Source organism: Neolamprologus brichardi, chromosome 15, assembly GCF_056152115.1.
Source record: "Neolamprologus brichardi isolate AB-2024 chromosome 15, ASM5615211v1, whole genome shotgun sequence".
Lineage (NCBI taxonomy): Eukaryota > Metazoa > Chordata > Actinopteri > Cichliformes > Cichlidae > Neolamprologus > Neolamprologus brichardi.
This window is the reverse complement of record NC_142118.1, coordinates 26,999,930-27,021,060: the sequence shown is the minus strand read 5'-3', so window position 1 is coordinate 27,021,060 and position 21,131 is coordinate 26,999,930. Positions and strand designations below refer to the sequence as shown.

At 41.2% G+C, this 21,131-nt stretch overlaps 1 protein-coding gene across 1 annotated transcript in view; it reads left to right on the top strand.

Annotated features, from left to right (window-relative positions):
* Positions 1 to 19,105, top strand: part of tnfrsf21 (tumor necrosis factor receptor superfamily, member 21) — a 75,748-nt gene extending 56,643 nt beyond the window's left edge. Inside the window, exons 4-6 of the mRNA XM_006796202.2 lie at positions 1,370 to 1,635; positions 15,158 to 15,410; positions 17,006 to 19,105. Of these exons, the coding sequence (XP_006796265.1) occupies positions 1,370 to 1,635; positions 15,158 to 15,410; positions 17,006 to 17,235 (749 nt within the window). The 3' untranslated portion in view covers positions 17,236 to 19,105. The remainder of the gene's footprint in view (positions 1 to 1,369; positions 1,636 to 15,157; positions 15,411 to 17,005) is intronic.
* The last annotated feature ends 2,026 nt before the right edge of the window (positions 19,106 to 21,131 follow it).

Genomic DNA, 21,131 nt, shown 5'->3' with positions numbered 1-21,131 from the left:
CAATAAAAGGAATAGCATCTTCTATATATGCTATTATCAGTGAAAAGTTACCTGATCACAACAAAGCATCCATAAAAAGAAAATGGGAAACAGACCTGGGCTATGTTTATGAAGAGGTAGAATGGCACCACTTATTGAATCAGGCACAGACCATGTTAATCTCTATAAGACACAGGCAAATGCAATTTAACATATTTCATAGGATATATTACACCCCTTACAGAGTACATAAAATTGAGTAATTATTCCCTCCAGATATACATGCTGTGGAATTGCCCAGTGATAGAACAATTTTGGAGACGCGCCATTGAAATAATCTCAAGGGTAATGGGAATCCCAATTGAACTGGACCCAAAACTATGGATTCTAGGTGACACAGCTTCTATTAACGTGAATTACCATTAGAAATATTTTATTTTACTTGCGAGTACAGCGATGAAAAGATGTATTCTGCTATATTGGAAATCTGAAAATTCTCCAACACTGAGACACTGGATTAATGAGCTAGTGTCCTACTGCACACCTGAGAAGATATCGGAGTGTAAAAGGGAAGTATGAAACCTTTGAAAAAATCTGGGGCCCCTTGTTGGCAGTACTACCGTCTCTGGACCTGACAGATTATAGTGGTGACTCAAAATTCTTAATTGCCCCTTGGGGATAAATAAAATCTTTCTGATTCTGAACCCCCGTGGGTCTGTTTTAAATTGATCCCCGGTTCAGCTTTCCTGGCTTGACTTCCTGATTGATGTGGATTTACCGTGAAGTGCGTTGATTCCTGAACACAAGAGTTTCTTTAAATAATTGTGAATATAAACTGTCTAGATATAGGAATGTAAAGAGATTGAGAGCCATACCAGGTTAGAGGGATGGGGGGAGGGTGGGAAAAGTTCGTATAATGTGTTCTATACTTTTTGTTTTGCTGACTTTTTTTGTTCTTTTTTGTCTTGCATACTGTCTCCTAATTCTTTCTTGTAATTACCAATATTGTTATGTTATTATTATTATTATGTTATTACTTTTTGTGTTTGGTTTTCAGATGTTTGGAATTATCCTTGAATGGCATGAAAACAAGAATATACACTTAAGAGTGTTCCTGTAGTCACAATAACTTGCCATGTTGTAGTGAGTTGTAGATATTTGCTTTGTGTCATAATTGTGAGCTTTTTGTTTGTTTGTTTGTTTTTGTTTGTTTTTCAAATTCAAAAATGAAAATAAATCTTACGAAAAAAAAAAGATTGGTGATTAGTGCAATCAATTAACCTCTCCCCACTAACTAATAAGGTTTTTCTCTTTGAATAACCCATTAGTTCTTGAACAAATGATCACATGTGTTCTCTAACTGTTTTTTCTCCATCTTTTGGTGTTTTAGGAGTGGATATCCTGAAGCTCGTGGCAGCCCAGGTGGGCACGCAGTGGATTGACATCTATCAGTCGCTGGCTAATGTCACCGAGCGTGAGGTGGCTGCCTTCTCCAACGGCTACTCTTCTGATCATGAGAGGGCGTATGCTGCGCTGCAGCACTGGACGATCCGGGACAGCGATGCCAACCTGGCCAAGCTGATCAACGCCCTGCACCGGCAGCGCCGCATCGATGTGGTGGAAAAGATCCGCTGTGTAATGGAGGACAACCCACAGGTAGGTCTAATTAATGTCGAGGTCAGACAGTCTACTGCCCCCCTGCCCTGTTTTCACTGAGGATATCTGTAATGTTGCTGTCTTCACATCTTCACATCCAGAGGTGGGTTGAGTATCCAAAAATTGTACTCAAGTAAAATAAAATAGTAAAATATTATTACTCAAGTAAAAGTGAAAAGTAGTTGTCAAAAAAGTTGCCCAAATAAGAGTAAAAAAGTAATTGGTGAAAATTTATTTTTTAAATAAATGCTATCAGACAAACATAAATAAATAAATAAATATACAAATGTTAGTATTTTCAAATAGAATATATGTATATGTACAATTCTAATTTCCAGATTTCAGTTTTTCACAACATAAAGCCTTTTCAACCAATATCTACAGTAAATAATATAAATATATAAACAGTGCAAACCATTTCCAGTGACGAGATATGCTGTAAACTTTATATTTATTTTTGCTCCAAATGGCACCAGAAACCAACACTGAAAACATAGCTGTTCTTTTGTACTGCTTTTAAGTGAAACAATCTTTGTATATGAGGCCAAGGGTGTTCATCCTCTTCAGTTCTAGCGGAGACAGTTGACTCTGCCATGTTTTCATGTGTTTCTTCTTTCCATGTATCTACACGCTACTTTAAAACACTTGGGCCGCTCTGTCTGCCACAGTTTCAAACTGGTCATGTGACTGCATCTGATTGGTAAAGGAGTTACAAGAAACTCCACTGGCAGCATGATCCATTATTAGCAGTATTATCTAATTATTAAACTAATTATTTAAAACAAAGTAATGAGTCAAATTTTGCCAAATATTGCCGAGTAAAAGTACCTCTCCAAAAGTTGAAATTGTTCATCTGGACGTAGCGTTTTGTGGGAGAAACGTTTTGTGGGAGAAACATTTCGTCACTCATCCAAGTGACTTCTTCAGTCTCAGCTGACTGCAGTTTTCCCCAATCTTATAAACAGTTGAGACGCATTTTTTCTAAACACCAGGTCTCTGTGGCTTTTAAACCCCAAAACACGCTGCGCCAAAAATTGGTCAACCCCAACGATCGGGTCCCCCGACACAAACAGAGTAACATAGTGTACGCTGTTAAGTGCCAGGAGGATTGCCAGGATTTATACATCGGGGAAACCAAACAACCTCTGGCTAAGAGGATGGCACAACACAGAAGAGCTACCTCGTCAGGCCAGGACTCTGCAGTCTATTTACACCTATAGGCCAGCGGACACTCTTTCAAGTATGAGGATGGACAGTGAGGAAGCGCGGAGTGGTTTGAGCGCGGAGTCAAGGAGGCCATTTACGTGAAAAGGGAAAGACCATTTTTGAATCAAGGAGGGGGCCTAAGGGTACATCTTTTGCCATCTTACAATGCTGTGATTGCAGCCATTCCCCAACTCTCTGTGAATGGTACTCATGGAGCTTCGCTACCAACCCAGCATTTCATCTCCGACAAAGTTATCCCCGAGAGACGTAAAGCAAGTGTGTAAGTCCATTTCTGAATGTTTGTAAAGCATTCCCACGTTAAGCTTAACAACCGATTTACGGAGCGACTGCCTCTTCTCTCTCTCTCTCTCTCTCTCCCTCTCCCTCTCCTGCTGCTATCTTAGTAAACAGCACATGTGTCCAGCCTCAGTGAACAGCCTGTACAGCTCCTGCTGTAGTCAAGTGGGGACACATAGAGAACATGCCGGATCCTTCATCACCATTTACTTTTCTCTTCCTTTTCCTTCATCCTTCTCTTCTAAACTCCCAGTGATGTGTATCAAATTAGTGTTCTTTACCATGCTCACCAAGGTCAGCACTAAACACTCAGAGCCTTGTTCTTGTAAAAAAATTAAAATAAATAAATAAATGCACCATCTAATTCTAAATTTGTCTTTCATCACTAAGTAATAATCAGAATATTATTTCCAGTGACAAGATATTAGGGGTAAGATAACAATCAGGGACTGCATACCTCTGCCAAGGCTAAATTAACCCCACACCATTGGTAAAGAATGCTTAAAGCAGTTTTTGGATTCAAATTCAAATCTGGATTTAGCTCAAGAGCAACAGTTAATTACGCCATCCATTCAATGTATTATTAACAAATTTGTGTCCAACAAACATGGGCCTGCAAATTAATTTTAACTGACATTTCATCAACTGCCTTTAGGCTGAATTGGAGCACTGAGCATGAGCCTGGTTTTACTCAGATTTTGTATTGTGAACTCATAGCCTTTTGGCTGATTTCGGGCAAAATCTGAAAAATGTAACAGTTACATGGTTTAATAACTAGTAATTTAGTCACCAGAAAAACTCCTAGTCATCAGATTGTGCTTGCAACATCAGACACTCTTTCCCAGGTGACCAATCAGGGCACAACTTGCCTTCCTAATCCAGAGCCATCTTGACCTGCTGTCTATTAGATGTAGGTTTCCTGCCCTCTTAACTCCAGTGATGCCAGATCAGCTCAGAGCTTTGTAGACTCATGAATCCTCTTTACTCTTGATTACCATATTTTTCGGACCATAAAGTGCACTGGATTATAAGACACACTGTCGATGAGCGGGTCTGTTTTCATACATAATGCGCATTGGATTATAAGGCGCATTAAGCAAAAGAAAACAGTCAGATAAGTCAAACTTTACTCAACTCATTCTTCTTGCCTGCTCCACTTCCGGTACGGAAGGTGCATTGATTCAGTAATGTTGAATTCTCTCACAGCTGCTCTAATCCCATGTTGTTGCATTATACAGTGGCTTGCAAAAGTATTCGGCCCCTTGAACTTTTCCACATTTTGTCACATTACAGCCACAAACATGAATCAATTTTATTGGAATTCCATGTGAAAGACCAATACAAAATGGTGAACACTTGAGAAGTGGAACGAAAATCATACATGATTCCAAACATTTTTTTACAAATAAATAACTGCAAAGTATTCAGCCCCCTTTAATCTGAGTGCAGTCAGTTGCCCATAGACATTGCTTGATGAGTGCTAATGACTAAATAGAGTGCACCTGTGTGTAATCTAATGTCAGTACAAATACAGCTGCTCTGTGACGGCCTCAGAGGTTGTCTAAGAGAATGTTGGGAGCAACAACACCATGAAGTCCAAAGAACACACCAGACAGGTCAGGGATAAAGTTATTGAGAAATTTAAAGCAGGCTACAAAAAGATTTCCCAAGCCTTGAACATCCCACGGCGAAACAAGAAGAGTGCTGATCAGAAATGCAGCCAAGAGGCCCATGGTGACTCTGGACGAGCTGCAGAGATCTACAGTTCAGGTGGGGGAATCTGTCTATAGGACAACTATTAGTTGTGCACTGCAGAAAGTTGGCCTTTATGGAAGAGTGGCAAGAAGAAAGCCATTGTTAACAGAAAACCATAAGAAGTCCCGTTTGCAGTTTGCCACAAGCCATGTGGGGGACACAGCAAACATGTGGAAGAAGGTGCTCTGGTCAGATGAGGCCAAAATGCAAAACGCTATGTGTGGCGGAAAACTAACACTGCACATCACTCTGAACACACCATCCCCACTGTCAAATATGGTGGTGGCAGCATCATGCTCTGGGGGTGCTTCTCTTCAGCAGGGACAGAGAAGCTGTTCAGAGTTGATGGGAAGATGGATGGAGCCAAATACAGGGCAATCTTGAAAGAAAACCTCTTGAAAGAAAACCTCTTTGAGTCTGCAAAAGACTTGAGACTGGGTTCACTTTCCAGCAGGACAACGGCCCTAAACATAAAGCCAGGGCAACAATGGAATGGTTTAAAACAAAACATATCCATGTGTTAGAATGGCCCAGTCAAAGTCCAGATCTAAATCCAATTGAGAATCTGTGGCTCAAGGGGGCCTTTTGCAAGCCACTGAATGTTATGTTAATATAGCTGTGTTGCTAGTGATCATGTAGCACTTCATAATATACCAGTTAGAACAATTTCAACCCTACAACTGTGGTGTATTCATAATTGCCCCTGGTATATTTGATGTATGGGCAGTATGTGTTTATTGTTCGACTGTGTAATTACGTGTTACGCATAGGGATGGGTACCGGTATCCAGTGCCATTATGGCACCAGTTCTGACATAAACGGTAGTAACCAGACCGAAAAGCAGCGCACATTTCGGTGCTTTATTTCGGTGCTTTTTTTCCCCTGAGATGTCATACACTTTGGATTCCAGCCAATCATTTTACCTTTGCGAGCGTAGTAGGTGGGCCCAGGTACGTACGTTCTTTTAGAGCAGAGCTACAGATTAAAATTGCCCAAAGCGAAGCGGTCAAAGTCTGGCTGTACTTCACAGCAAAAGATGCAAACTCAGCAGCCTGCAACAAGTGCTTTAAGAGGATACTGTGCAAAGGAGGTAACTCCTCGAATCTAATGAAACACCTGGCGACGTATAGCATTTTGTTAAAAGCCGAAAAATGCGCCGTATTTGATATCTTTCTGCGAGTCCTCACACCGTGCACATCTACTGCGCGTGGGTTGCCTGTTATCTGACCTGGAGTTAGCAACATCCCCCAAAAACCAGAAGAGTAGAGTCCTGGCCCCTAGTCCTGCTAGTGTGGCAGAAATGATAACGGATGATGATGGCAGCAGCAGCCGTTCTTCTCTGCGCGAGTAGCTTAATGTTGTTCGTGTTTAATTTACGTTGAGTAGGCTAACCACGTTATTAAATTAATGCATGTAAGGTGAACTAGCAAACACAGTCATAGTTACATGTGGCTGTCTTCTTGTTTGATGGCAGGTACTCCCTTCACCCTTGCCAAAAAGGCTAAGCCAAAAAAAAAGCCAAAGAAAAAGTGGAAAACAGCTAAACATGAGAAGTTTTTGGACAAAGTTTGTTTTTTCCATTGTTTAAGCACTTCTTCCAGCCAAGAGTGATGCCATAAATCCCATATAGCTGCAGAAAAGGCTAACACTGTCATCTTTTTACAAAAAAACAGCTGAACATGAGAGGTTTTTGGACCAATTTTGTGTTCTCCATTCTTTAAGCACCGGTTCGAGCACCGTTTAAGCACCAGGACCGTTTCAAAAGTACCGGTTTGTTACTGGTATCGGATAAAACCTAAACGATACCCATTCCTAGTTACGCACTGGAAATGCATGCCAGGAGTCGGTGATTCTGTGAGTAAAGAGTTAGTCTTACCGCACACAGTGGTCCCGCGTACTTATTCAGATTCAGAGTAAGAATCACACAACAACCGTCACTATTGTTTAGTTTTCTGTCTTCATTTATGTTGGAAGTAATAGCAGAGCTGTACGCTTTAATTTTTTTTTTTTAAATATCTCCGTCAGAACATGGTATATTATGTTTAGGTGTTTTTCTGAAGTCCTTTCGACCTCTTAGCTTTCTTCCTCTTCTTCTGTGTGAACTGTATATACGAAAAACTACAATGTTTGGTTTTTTTTTACCCTTCCTGCCACAGTGAGGCACAGTTAAATACAGTGATCGGAATAACGGCGTTACAAGTAACGCTGCCTTTGAACCTTTGTTTTGTTTTGGGTAGCTGCCTGTGAGATGATTAGTGTCCTACTAGTGTTATTAGTGTTATTTGAATATATGAGTTGTTTGTTATGTTTGTTTAAGTCACCCTATTACATAGTGAGTTGTTTCACTTACGGTTTTCAGTTGTGGTAATAAACCTTATGTTTTTCTTTTTATCTATCCCTCCTGTCACTGGGCTCATTTATGTTACATCCCCTGTCGCCTAGCAGAGCCGGGTCGTAACATAAGTGGGGGCTCATCCGGGATCCCTCATAGGGGGTCTTTGTTTCTGGGGGGGAAGAGAGAGAAAAAAAGGGACGTTTGTTTTAGAGTAGCCCTATTGCTTTAGGCGCTGTGTCGGCTACGTTTTGTTTACAGCACTTTATAGATGCCCCATCTATTGGGATTATTAATAGCTGTCGTAAAAATGATTTGCTGCAAATTGTGGATAACTTTCAGCTGCAGGTCTCAAAAACCCTCCGTAAGTGTGATTTGAAAGCTTTAGTGGTGGACAAGTTGGTGGAAGCTGGTGTGAGTCAAGCGCCTGTTTTGCCTGTGGTCTCTGGTGTGCCACGCCAAGCTACCATAGTTGAGGAGGGCCACAAGAATGGTTCTTGTGGGGATGGCGAGGGGGATGAGCGGGGAAAAACGCCGCGCACGCTTCCTCGCTATGATCCACTCTCCTCTGGGAGTTCAGAAGGCAGAGAAGGAGCTCGGCTGAAAGTGCGGCTGGCACGTCTCCAATTGGAGGCTGAGGAGAAGGCCCAGAACAGGTGGGCTCAGCTAGAGCTTGAAATACGAAGGCTGGAGATAGAGGCAGACAAAGCCGTTAGGCTGCGAAAGCTTGAGCTGGAGTCTCAGCCACCAGCCTCGTCTACCTCTGCTGACAATTCCAGTTCCACCTCCTCGTCCGCTTCTGCTTTTGATATCAGTAAGTGCATTTCTTTAGTGCCCACTTTTAGAGAAACTGAGGTTGATACATTGCAGCATTTGAGCATATCGCTGGTGCGTTGCAGTGGCCTAGTGATATTTGACCTCTTTTGTTACAGTGCAAACTGTCTGGCAAAGCCCAAGAGGTGGTGGCTTTGCTTTCTTTAAAGGACAGTTTAGACTATGCGTGCATTAAAACAGCTGTTTCGCAGGCATATGAGTTAGTCCCCGAAGCCAGAGGTTTCGCCAGCAGAAGAAATTGCTGACCCAAACGTATGTAGAGTTTGCTAGAGAAAAGGGGATTCTCTTTGATAAACGGTGCGTTGCTTCAAAAGTGAGTGACTATGACACTTTGCGCGAGTTAGTTTTGTTAGCGGATTTTAAGAAATGCATTCCTGAGTGTATTGTGCTATATTTAAATGAGCAGAAAGCGACTTCGCTCGCATCTGCTGCTGTTCTTGCTGACGAGTTTGTGCTCACTCATAAAGCCTCGTTTACTGGCAGTGAGAAGCCACGGGTTAGCGCTGTGCAACAGCCCCACACGGCTAAAGTGTCTGGTTCCAGGGAAAACCGTGAATGTTTTTACTGTCATAAAGCTGGACATGTGATTGCTGACTGTTTAGCCTTAAAATGCAAAACATCAAATGCTCAGCAACGCAAAGGGGTGGGTTTTGTGAAAGCTGAGGCCTGTAATGAGGTCCATGGTTGTGGTGGTAAGGTGCCGGACCCCTCTTTCAAACCATTAATTTTTGATGGCTCAGTATCACTAACAGACAATCCATCTGATTTAAAACCTGTGTGTATTTTAAGGGACACTGGAGGTTTGTGGGCTCAAAATGTGGTCATAAATATTTGTACTTTGTGTGTGTGTAAAAAAAAAAAAAAAAAATTGTATGTGTAAAAAAGATTTGTGTGTGTGTGTAAAAAAGATTTGTGTGTGGACTTAGCCAAAAAAAACCCTGCAAGTTACAAGTACGAATTTTGACCCTATTTTTCTTCCTTTCATCTGATTGGTCAATGTCATGTCAATCACAAATGTAACAATCCAATCAGAGAACAGATGGGTTTGGCTGTCGGAGGAGCGCTTTTTTGAACTGCAGGTCTTTGAAGGGAATAAATGCCCTTTTACATGCCAACCCAGCGTTCTCCTTCATCACCACGAAGGAAGCTTTGTAATGACGAACCAAACCAAACTGGACTCTTGTCTGTGGTCGTCCAAGTTTGGTTTGGTTCTTCATTACAAAGCTTTCTTCGTTATGAATTAGCATACATGTTTTTATTGAACATTTGAAGAACTAGTAAAAAAAACAGAAACTCTTGTAGAGGACATAAAGTCAGAGATAGAAACGACAAGGAGCAGATGCATGTAGTACAGGTAGAGCTGCTGTAAAAACCCACAGAGCCCAGCAGCCAGCGCAACAAATTCTGGATCCTTTGCTTTTAGTTAGCATAGCATTAGTAGCACATCCTGCGTCCGATGTGAAAGGACTTTTATGCTGTGCACTGTGACTCACAGCAATGGTCCCGGGTCAGCCCTGACTTTATGTTAAACTAATCCTAAATTAATAATGGTATTTCTAACCACTGACATACCACAACTTTATCCTTTCAACAGCTGCTGAAAGTTAGGGGACCTAACTGCTGTCGGATATTTATATAGAGATCCTCCAGCTACAAACTGTATTACCCTTCAAGGACCTGCAGTTCAAAAAAGTGCCCCTCCGACACTTGTAACTTGCAGGGTTTTTTTTTTTTGGCTAAGTCCACATCCAAATCTTTTTTACGCACACACAAATTCTTTTTACACATACAAATCTTTTTTACGCACACACAAATTCTTTTTTACACATACAAATCTTTTTTACACACACAAATCCTGATTAACAAGTACAAAACTGATTTACAAGTACAAAATATTTATGACCACATTTTTAGCCCATAGAGGCTCCCAAACTGTCATCCTCTCGAGTGTTTTACCTTTTTCTGCTGAAAGTGAATGTGGTTTTAATTCTGTTCTACTGGGGATAGAGATGGGTTACGCTCCCAGACCAGTTCACAGAGTTTTTATAAAATCAAAACTTGTTACAGGATTTTTCCCTGTTGCTGTTTGCCCAGCCTTGCCAATAGAGGGTGTGGCCATGTTGTTGGGCTATGATATTGCGGGAGGGTTAATGCTCCCTCGTCTGGAGGTTTTAGACAACCCCCTAAATCAGAAAACCTCTGATTTTTCCACGCACCCTGGGCTGTATCCAGCCTGTGCAATTACTCGAGCACAAGCTCGTAAAGATAATGATGTTGTTCTCTCTGATTCGGTGTTGATGTCCTCATTTTCCGAGGAGAATGATGTACAAACTAAAAGAAACAATGTTCTGTCACCGCCAGACTCAGTGAAACCTGAGGAGCCCGATCCATTTCTCTTCGCTGCCCTTGACCAAAGACCAGCTGTCAGCAGCTCAATTAGCTGATAAAACGCTGCAGAGCTGTTTCAAACATACGGTAAGTGCTGAGCAAGTCAATAAAGAGCAACAAGCCTATTTTGTAGGACATGATGTTCTAATGCGTCAGTGGTCTCCACCAGGTGCAGAAGGTGCAGAATGGAGTAATGTTAAGCAGATTGTCGTGCCCGCTGTGTACCGGCAGAAAATCCAGGCTCTTGCCCATGAAAGCCAGTGGTCAGGACACTTGGGCATCACAAAAACATACCAGCTACTATTAAAGCATTTCTTTTGGCCTGGTATGAAGCGTGATGTTTCTAAATTTTGCCGCAGTTGCCATGTATGTCAGATTGCAGGTAAACCTAATCAAGTCATACCCCCAGCTCCGTTGTGTCCCATTCCTGTAGTGGAAGATCAGCCATTTGACCATGTCATAGTAGATTGTGTGGGTCCACTACCTAGAACAAAATCAGGAAAGCAATACCTTCTCACGATCATGTGTGCAGCTACCTGTTTCCCCGAGGCTGTCCCGTTACATAAGGTTACAGCAAAATCAGTTGTTAAGGCATTGACAACATTCTTTTCAGTGTTTGGCCTGCCAAAGGTCATACAGACTGACCAGGGCTCAAACTTTCAATCTAAGTTATTCAAACAAGTGGCTAGCACTCTAGGTGTCAAACATGTTGTGTCCTCTGCTTATCATCCTGAATCGCAAGGTGCATAGAGCGGTGGCATCAGACCTTAAAGGCGATGCTGCGCAAATACTGCTTACAGTCTGAAAAGAGCTGGGATGAGGGAGTTCCATTTGTGTTATTTGCTGCCCGTGACGCTGTTTAGGAGTCACTTGGTTTTAGTCCTTCTGAGCTGGTATTTGGCCATAGGCCACGCGGACCCCTCAAAGCTCTGAAAGAGTCATTTTTGAGCCCACACAGGGTTTCCAAGGTAAATGTAAGGAGGTATGTAAAACACTTCCGTGAGCGTTTGAACCAAGCCAACGCTCTGGCTAAACAGCACCTTGCTGTTTCACAGGGGGAAATGAAACGGCATTATGATAAGGCTTCTGTTAAAAGAACCTTTCAGGTGGGTGACCAGGTTCTTCTGCTCTTGCCTGTTCTGGGTTCAGCCTTGTCTGCTAGGTATAGCGGCCCTTTGAAGTCTGTGAAAAGAGAGGGGAGACTGATTATGTAATTTGCACTCCCGACCGCAGGTGCAAAACACGCGTCTGCCACATAAACATGTTGAAATTATACCATCCTCGATCAACACCAGGGCCGGCTATCGCCTGTGCTCCTGTTGTAGCCTCAAGCCACCTAGAGGAAGGAGGGGTGGACGAGGTTGATGGTTTAAAACTAAGTTATCCCACCTGTTCTAGACCCCGTCTGTCTAACTCAGAAATGCTGAAAGCATTAGCTTGCTCGAACATCTGTCTTGATTAATGAATACACCTGTTTATTCAGGGATGTGCCAACTCGCACTACAGTGCTAGAGCATGATATTGATGTCCAGGGAGCTAAACCTATTAAGCAGCATCCTTATCGAGCCAGCCCCCATAAGCGCTTGCTCATGAAACAGGAGGCTGACTATCTGCTGCAACATGGCTTAGCTAAGCTTTGACTGCAACATGGCTTAGCTAAGCCATGTTGCAGTCAAAGCCCCTGGAGCTCACCTTGTATAGTGGAGTCTAAGCCAGATGGCTCGCCCCGTTTTATTACACACTTATGGAAGGTGAATTCTCTGACTGTGGCTGACTCACATCCTCTCCAAAGAATTGAGGATTGTGTGGACAGTATTGGGACTGCTCAGTATGGCACTAAATTAGATCTTCTTAAAGGTTACTGGCAGGTCCCTTTAACTGAGCGTGCCTCTAACATCTCTGCCTTTGTAACACCTGATGATTTTCTACAGTACATAGTCATGGCATTCGGCATGTGTAATGCTCCTGCCACCTTCCAGAGGCTGGTAAATAAAGTCCTCTGTGGCCTGTCCAACTGCAGTGCCTACCTAGATGATCTAGTAATTTATACTGAAACATGGAAAGAGCATTTGGAAACTCTACGCCAGGTATTTCACCGTTTGGCTCAAGCTACTCTAACTCTCAACTTAGCTAAGTGTGAGTTTGCCAAAGCTACAGTGACGTACTTGGGCAGGGAGGTGGGACGTGGACAGGTCCGGCCCATTGATGCAAAAGTGGCAGTGATTAAAGAGTTCCCCACACCTAGCACCAGACGTGAGTTGTGTAGGTTTCTAGGGATGGTGGGCTACTACAGAAACTTTTGTAAAAATTTCTTCTCTGTAGTCAAGCAACTGACTGACCTACTCAGCCTAAAGGTTCAGTTTCTATGGTCAAGTGAGTGTCAAGATGCTTTTGAGAGTGCAAAAGCCCTCTTCTGCCACACTCCTGTGTTGGCTGCACTTGATTTGACGCGACCATTCAAACTTGAGGTTGATGCCAGTGCTGTCGGGGCTGGGGCAGTGCTGTTGCAAGAAGACTTGCAGGGTTTGGACCACTCCGTTTGTTACTTTTCCCGCAAGTTTAATAAAAATTAGTTAAACTACTCCACCATTGAAAAGGAGACCCTGGCTTTGTTGTTGGCTCTTCAGCACTTTCATGTATACCTGGGGTCCAGCATGTTACCTCTTGTTGTGTACACTGACCACAACCCACTTGTGTTCCTTGCTCGCATGTTTAATCATAAGCAGTGCCTCATGCGCTGGGCTGTGTTGCTGCAGGAATACAACTTAAGTATTCACCACAAAAAGGGGTCTGAAAATGTTTTGGCTGATGGTCTGTTCTGGTTGTAAACATGTTTTGTGGTGTTTGTTCTTTGTTTTTGTTACAGTTCCTAATATCTCCTTTTGCCCAACATAGTTGGTAATTTAAGGGGAGGGGTGTTACGACCCCTGGCCTCATGTGGCCCCGCCTTCCTCTATCGAAATCAAAGCGTTCCAGGACTCACGGGTGATTGGCTGGCCAGGGACCTATGTAGTTGTGTTTTAATTTTTCAGAAAATTTAGTGAAAAACTTCAGGCCAGTATATATTTTCTGAAGTGGCGGACTAAATGAAAGATGTTTAAACTGCATGGAATTGGCAGATTCAGCAGCCAGAATAAGATCTGCTATTACACTGTACTTCCTTTTACCTTGATGCTTCATCCTGTGAGGATGTGTCTCGCTCCATCTGCCCCATCAAACTGTTCTGCTCTAGTGCTCTTGTATGAAAGCCAGTGTGTCTTTGTGACTGTGTGCATATGTGCGTCTGTGCATATACTTTAAGTAAACTTGCCTTTGTTAGACAAACAGAGCGCATTTGTTTCGTTAACATCATGTGTCATGCTGCAGCGCATCGGCCCAGACATTATGGAATGGAGAAAAAAAACAAAGAAGAAAGAAGCTGAGTTTAAAGCACTTTAATTCAGTTTGTGTTATTGTTGTCCCATCTAGTTTTCAGACCGTTTCCAGTGTGTGTGGTGAGTAAAATGACCTGTGCAGCGACCTTTAGGCCTGCCTGGGCTGTGAAAATCAACAAGTACTCTCATGATCTCATCCCAAAAACCAGTTGGTACTAGTTCAAACCACAGGTCTACTGCCATACTAAAGACAGAGAGAGAGGGAGAAGAAGAAGGGTTGAGGGGAAGAGAAGTAGTGCAACTATAGGGAAAAACATGAGAAGAAGAAGACAGAAGAAGAAAGATGGAAAATCACTCCCAGGCCAGCTAAAATGATAGTATGGACATTATTAACCCTCTGAAGTCTAGATTGTACTTTCTCAAGTTTTGGCAACCAGGGAACATAGGAACAAATGATGTAATGATCATTCTAACTGATAAACATCCAAAACTATTCACATAAAAAGTCAGTTTGGCCTTTGTCCATAATTTGGGTGGTAGTATTAGCACTTACAATGACTCAGCTTAGGATGATGGCTTTTTCTTTCCAAGGCATTCAAGCCATATTAATGAGTAGTCTTGTTTTGTGGATCAGATGTTCTCTTGGAGGTCCATTTTCGGTGTGCTTTTCCTTCATGATTGCTTTTCTCTCTGCCAGTCATTGACAGCTACATCTCCCCTTTATTAGCCTAACAATACCTCTGTGGCTAGTGACAAAGGAAGCAGAAGATTACTTCTCTAGCTTTCCAGCGTCACTAGTATTTAATTTGACATATATGTTAATACCCAAATTTATAGCAGTGCTGGAGGTTACATTCTGATTATCTATATTGTGCAAACTGGGCAGATATAGTTCTGTATTACCTAAATGTTACTTAGCGGCATCTTCAGGTTAAGAGAGGTACAGGTTCAACTGATGACCATGCAGCAGACATTCTGAGCCAATAAATGTTCAGATCTTGTTAATGGGAGTCAGCTGTAGCCAGGAACTTTTTGGTGTTATCACATTGCATCTTATCATGAGTTTCTCCAGCAAGTGCATTCAAAGTTTCTTTGTAAAAGCCTGCATGTCAAACTTAACATCTTCTTTACATAAATATAATATGTCTCTGCACTTTCAGCGATTCAACTAAGGGTCATTATCTTCTGGACCTTTGTGCCATATATCATCAATCATATTGTCGTTAAGAGTCATTTCCACCAATCTCCTAAGATGTTTTTTTTCCTCTTCTCAATTCCCCTTCTCATCATCTTCCTCTTCTTTTCCTCACTTTCCACTCCTCCTTCATATTTGCAGTTTGACGTCAACCAGCTGATGACCTCAGGGAATGTAAGCAATAGACACAGTCCAATCCAGAAGCCCACAGAGTCTCCTATTAGCATTGCCAGCAACAGTAGCATGGGCCGGGTCAGTGGCATGGGTTTGGAGCAGTCACCAGTGGACCGCACCAAAGGCTTCTTCCCTGATGAATCGGAGCCCCTGCTTCGCTGCGACTCTACCTCCAGCAAAGACTCCGCCCTGAGTAGGAATGGCTCCTTCATTACCAAAGGTGAGACATGACCACAAACAGATCTATTCCAATTAAGTTCCAAGGATGGTTCAATTCATTTGGTGCTTTTGCGGTGCTTGGTGGTCTAGGAACGCCTTTGCAGTTCCCAGCTTCCCTTGGTTAGTGGCACTTCTCGGTGCATTTGCTGGTGCATCCTCCAGAAGTATCCACTTGCACTTCATATTCAACTAAACTAGAAGGACAGATGGTCCCACATGACCTGCCAGTGCTTTGAAATGTGACAGTGTGTAATCACAAAGAGGAAAACCACCCACAGACCACAACAGGCTCACCAAAACAATCTTGGGTCGTATTTTGAAATCTTAGAAACCTGAAATGAAGATAAAGAAGAAATTTCTGGTCTGATGTGATGGACCAAGTTGACAAACAGGAGGAGTCCCAGGAATTATTAGAAAAATATGGTTTTTATTTATTTAACCCCCAAAAATCATATTTACAAAAGTAATAAATGTTCAGCTCATAAAAGAGGTCAAATAAACAAAACTCAACTCAGGCAAAAACTGCAAACTTAACAAACCAAATGACTGCCCAAACAAACATAATTGACCTCGACATGAAATGACATACATATAATGGCTGATCAGACCACTATGACACACGAGGGGTAACTAAATAAAATACAATTGTAAACAACAAAGGGATGGCAGGTAAGAAGCAAATAAAGAAACAAACTTTCCTACTCATCAAAAAAAGTACCATGTCGACCAATCAAAAGATGAATGATATGGCAACATGGCATTTAGTTGTTTAGGGAGGGGGAAGTTTTAGGAGTGACGGCGGTGTTTTTAGATGTGAGAGATTTGCGACATTTAGCGCAAATCTTGTGTAGTTAGTGTGTAGTGTAGTCAATAGTTTTGTTGTGTGTGTCAGAACAATGAGGCGACTGCTAAATGTTACAGGTGTTACAGGAGTGATACATCTCCTGTTGTCAGGCCTACAGTCCACATAGTGGACAGAAATTATTATTATTTGATGCAGAACACCTGATTGTTCTGTAAATAGTTTGAAATGCTTATTTTAAAAAACGCTTGGCTGCATTATTCGGTAAATAGCTGCAAAAAACTTTGTTTGCATAACTCAGTCACTTTTTTGAAGAAGTAACTATATAATTAATTGCCCAACATTGGTCATCATATACTGTATTTTGCAGACAGAGACTTACAGGACTCTCTCCCAGACCACAGACTCATACTCATAATAAGTCAGAGCTTTATTTAAAAAAGAAAAAAGAAAGGCAGTTGTTTCCAAAATTGGAGTTCAAGTTATTTTTACTTCCAATAGTGTTAACATACTAAACAGGTCATGAACAAGATTGTTTTTTAATTTTCATTTTAAGTGGGCTAAATCAGTTAATTAAAAGTAGTCTAACATAAATGTAAATGCTGTAATTTGATTATTTTAATAAACCATGTAACTTGGATGGATTCGATGCTGGCGTGACCACAGTGCACACGTCTGCTGTTGCTCACACTGGTCCAAGGGATCGCTCAGGGAGTTTGTGTGTTCGCTCAGACACATGAAAAATTAGAGGGAACATTGCTTAGGATAATCTTTGTCTCTTTTTTGTCTTTCAGAGAAGAAAGACACAGTGCTCCGACAGGTGCGTCTGGACCCATGTGACCTGCAGCCCATCTTTGACGACATGCTGCACATCCTGAACCCGGAGGAGTTGCATATCATCGAACAGATCCCAGCCGCTGAGGACAAACTGGACAGGCTCTTTGAGATTGCAGGAGTGAAGAGTCAGGAGGCCAGCCAGAAGCTGCTGGACTCTGTGTACAGCCATCTCCCTGACCTCTTGTAGCAGAGGAAAGATCAGGAAACAGCACAGACTGGAGTTGGCACAAGAATAAAAAGAAGTACGAGGGATGAATACAATGTTGTGTTCCAGTTAAGTCTTGGGTGGCATTTCATCTAAAAAGCTGTCATCACGCCACTTCATTTGAACATGGTCTGTGTCTGCTACCTCCAGTGACTCTTTAAAATATTTACTTTATTCCTTTTCTTGTTCTTCTAATACACACAAGTACTCCTTTAAAACAACCCAGCCTATACCACGATGAACTAATTTAGAGGAATACTGGGTTGAAAAGTAGCGTAGACGTAAATGGACTCCATAGAAAATCACACGTAGCACTTTCTTTATCTGAAATGGTCTTCATGCCTTCATGTCTAAAGAAATTTGTAGTTTGTGCCTGTTGTTCAGGCTTCTCATGCCTTTAACATGGATCAAGTGTTACACGCTACATTTAACAATGAACATGGTAAAGGTAAATAAGCTATAACTTCAAATGATGCTGGTATTATTCTTTAATTTTAGGGTTCTTGTAAAGAATATTTTTGCCCAGGTGTAGGTTTAACTGTAAGTCATGTGCCTGAACTTTCCAAAGCTTTGTTCCTCCCTCCCTCTTACTGTAACCACCAGCAGGGAACAGCATTACTTAGATGGTTGTCCTGCTTTTCGGCAACCAAAACCATAGCTCAAAAAATGACCTTCGAAACTTTGTCTAATGTTCTGATATATGGTTTTTGAGAAAAAAAAAAGCTGAACTAAACGGGAAGCTTAACTGCGTTGACCGGCAGCAGTCTGCTTCTCTGGAACTGAAACCATGTCTGAAAAGGTTCAGCCACCTTTGAATTCATGGGGAGGAGAAATACTTGGACTAGTACACTCATGCAGACCTCAACTAGCTACCCCTAGTTGCCTCAACAAATGTAGTGTTGATAAAGTGTTCTTGATACATTCTGGAGCTTCATGTCAGTGTGGTTTTCAATCAGACAGAGTTGCCTAAGTGTTTCACTGCTAGAGTAAAAATGATAAAATACAACAGATTTTTTTCCTTTTTTATGCGGTAGTATTTTGCTACCTGTACCATTTAGTTGATGAGAAAATGTCATAATGATGCACTAATCCTATTTTCCATTAAGAGAGAGATGTTGTACTTTGTCTTTAATGTTTTATAACTAACATTTGATTTTATTGGTTATTATATTTCTGTCACAATGTTTCCATTTTTCTTTCATCAGCATTCAGACAGATGTGCTCACCAGGATGTAACATATACATACTCCATAATCTACTTGAAGTCTGTCTACTTGGCTCTTTTACATGATGTAACAGGAAAAAAAATGCAATTTCTGTTCCCTCAACGTTCCACTCAACAAAACACATCAACATTTGGTGCACGCCTGATCTCTCACTGGCTGGCATTACAAGGGCAGAGATATGCGAATCCAGGGTAAAGATGGAAAATACTGACTGAATGAAAAAGAGTTAAGGTTGTGTTCCAGGACTCTGTGAGCTTTCTCAACATCTGAACATCCACCAGATCACTGGCTTGGTTTCATTTTATTCACATGCTAAATTGACATATTTGCAGAAACTACTGGATTTTATTTTAGAAATTAATTTGAATACATTTTTAAAAGCTTTGCCATACATGTGCTGCAAGTAGGTACTGTAAAACATGGTAAATGGTGCATGTTAATCAAACCCAAATCCTAGTCGTGCCCATTGCCCTTATCCTAGATGACTGTACGATGTGAGCTTTTTATTTTCTGATGCACATGCAGATTGAGTGGCTGATCATCAAATTTCACACATGTAACCAGTAAGTTTATTACTACATAACCGCTTAAAATCCACAAATTAAAGCTAAAAGATTTGTCATAAATTTACGTGTAATTGTGTCCATTTAAATGACTAGGTGTTGTGTAAATTTCAGTGTTTACATTATATTGCAGGACTGCTGCTTAAAGTGGAACATTATCAGTATGAGTAAAGACGCTGGATTTCTTTAGGTCTTTAAGTCTGGACTAAAAGACTTAAAGAAGTCCAGACGCTTTTCTTTGCAAGCTCTTTGCAAGCTCCTTTGATCAGTATGAGTACAACATTATAAGTTATGACGGCTTAAACTGTTCTGGGTAAAGGTTGTTTCACTAGTTTAGAAAAAGGGGTTTTAAAAATGGACAAGCATAAGGTCTTGATTCAGTTTGATTGAGACTTGATTAAGACTAGCGCCCAACTAGCGTCTCATAAACCGCAACTCTTGTTGGGTGTTACTGGTGTGCATATATTAAGAATTTATTGTAAACTTACTTTGCTTTGCTACATACTTTCTTCTAACGTAGTTGGCAAACTGAAAGCGAAAATGAAAAACTATACTGGCGAGAACGCCATGGAAATTAGTATAGTAGGAATCGCCTCGTCTGGGCGAAATAAAGCGTTTTGGTACAACTTCATAAAGAGCAGTAAGTATTGAAAGAAGACTCAGACAAGCATGTTAATTCAACATCACCATGTTGTGCAAACAGGTTTTGCAGATGTTGGATCTAAGTTATTCACATAATGAAAACCTATACTTTGTTTCGGGCGAATTCCCCCATTCAAATGCATGTAATCGTAGGAAACGCACTGTCTTGACGAAATAAAGCGTTTTTGTACAACCTCATATAAATAGCTGTAAGATTTGATAGAAGACTCAGACACACATATTTATGGTTTTATCTTATAGAATTCAATATCCGTCCCCGTGCTGGGAAAACAGGTTTTGAAGCTGTTTGAGCTAAGGTTTTCAAGTTATTCACGTAATGAAAACCTATACTTTGTTTCGGGCGAATTCCCCCATTCAAATGCATGTAATCGTAGGAAACGCACTGTCTTGACGAAATAAAGCATATTTGTACAACTTCATATAAATAGCTGTAAGTCTTGATAGAAGAAGCATACACACATATTTGTGGCTTTCTCTTACAGAATTCAATATCCATCCCCATGCTGGGCAAACAGGTTTTGCAGCTGTTTGAGCTAAGGTTTTCAAGTTATTCACATAATGAAAACCTATACTTTGTTTCGGGCGAATTCCCCCATTCAAATGCATGTAATCGTAAAAAACGCACTGTCTTGACTAAATAAAGCGTTTTTGTACAACTTCATATAAATAGCTGTAAGTCTTGATAGAAGAAGCATACACACATATTTGTGGCTTTCTCTTACAGAATTCAATATCCATACCCGTGCTGGGCAAACAGGTTTTGAAGCTGTTTGAGCTAAGGTTTTCAAGTTATTCACATAATGAAAACCTATACTTTGTTTTGGGCGAATTCCACCATTCAAATGCATGTAATCGTAGGAAACGCACTGTCTTGACGAAATAAAGCGTTTGTGTACAACTTCATATAAATAGTTGTAAGTCTTGATAGAAGAAGCATACACACATATTTGTGGCTTTCTCTTACAGAAATCAATATCCATCCCCGTTCTGGGCAAACAGGTTTTGAAGCTGTTTGAGCTAAGGTTTTCAAGTTAGTCACATAATGAAAACCTATACTTTGTTTCGGGCGAATTCCCCCATTCAAATGCATGTAATCGTAGGAAACGCACTGTCTTGACGAAATAAAGCGTTTTTGTACAACTTCATATAAATAGCTGTAAGTCTTGATAGAAGAAGCATACACACATATTTGTGGCTTTCTCTTACAGAAATCAATATCCATCCCCGTTCTGGGCAAACAGGTTTTGAAGCTGTTTGAGCTAAGGTTTTCAAGTTAGTCACATAATGAAAACCTATACTTTGTTTCGGGCGAATTCCCCCATTCAAATGCATGTAATCGTAGGAAACGCACTGTCTTGACGAAATAAAGCGTTTTTGTACAACTTCATATAAAAAGCTGTAAGTTTTGATAGAAGACTCAGACACA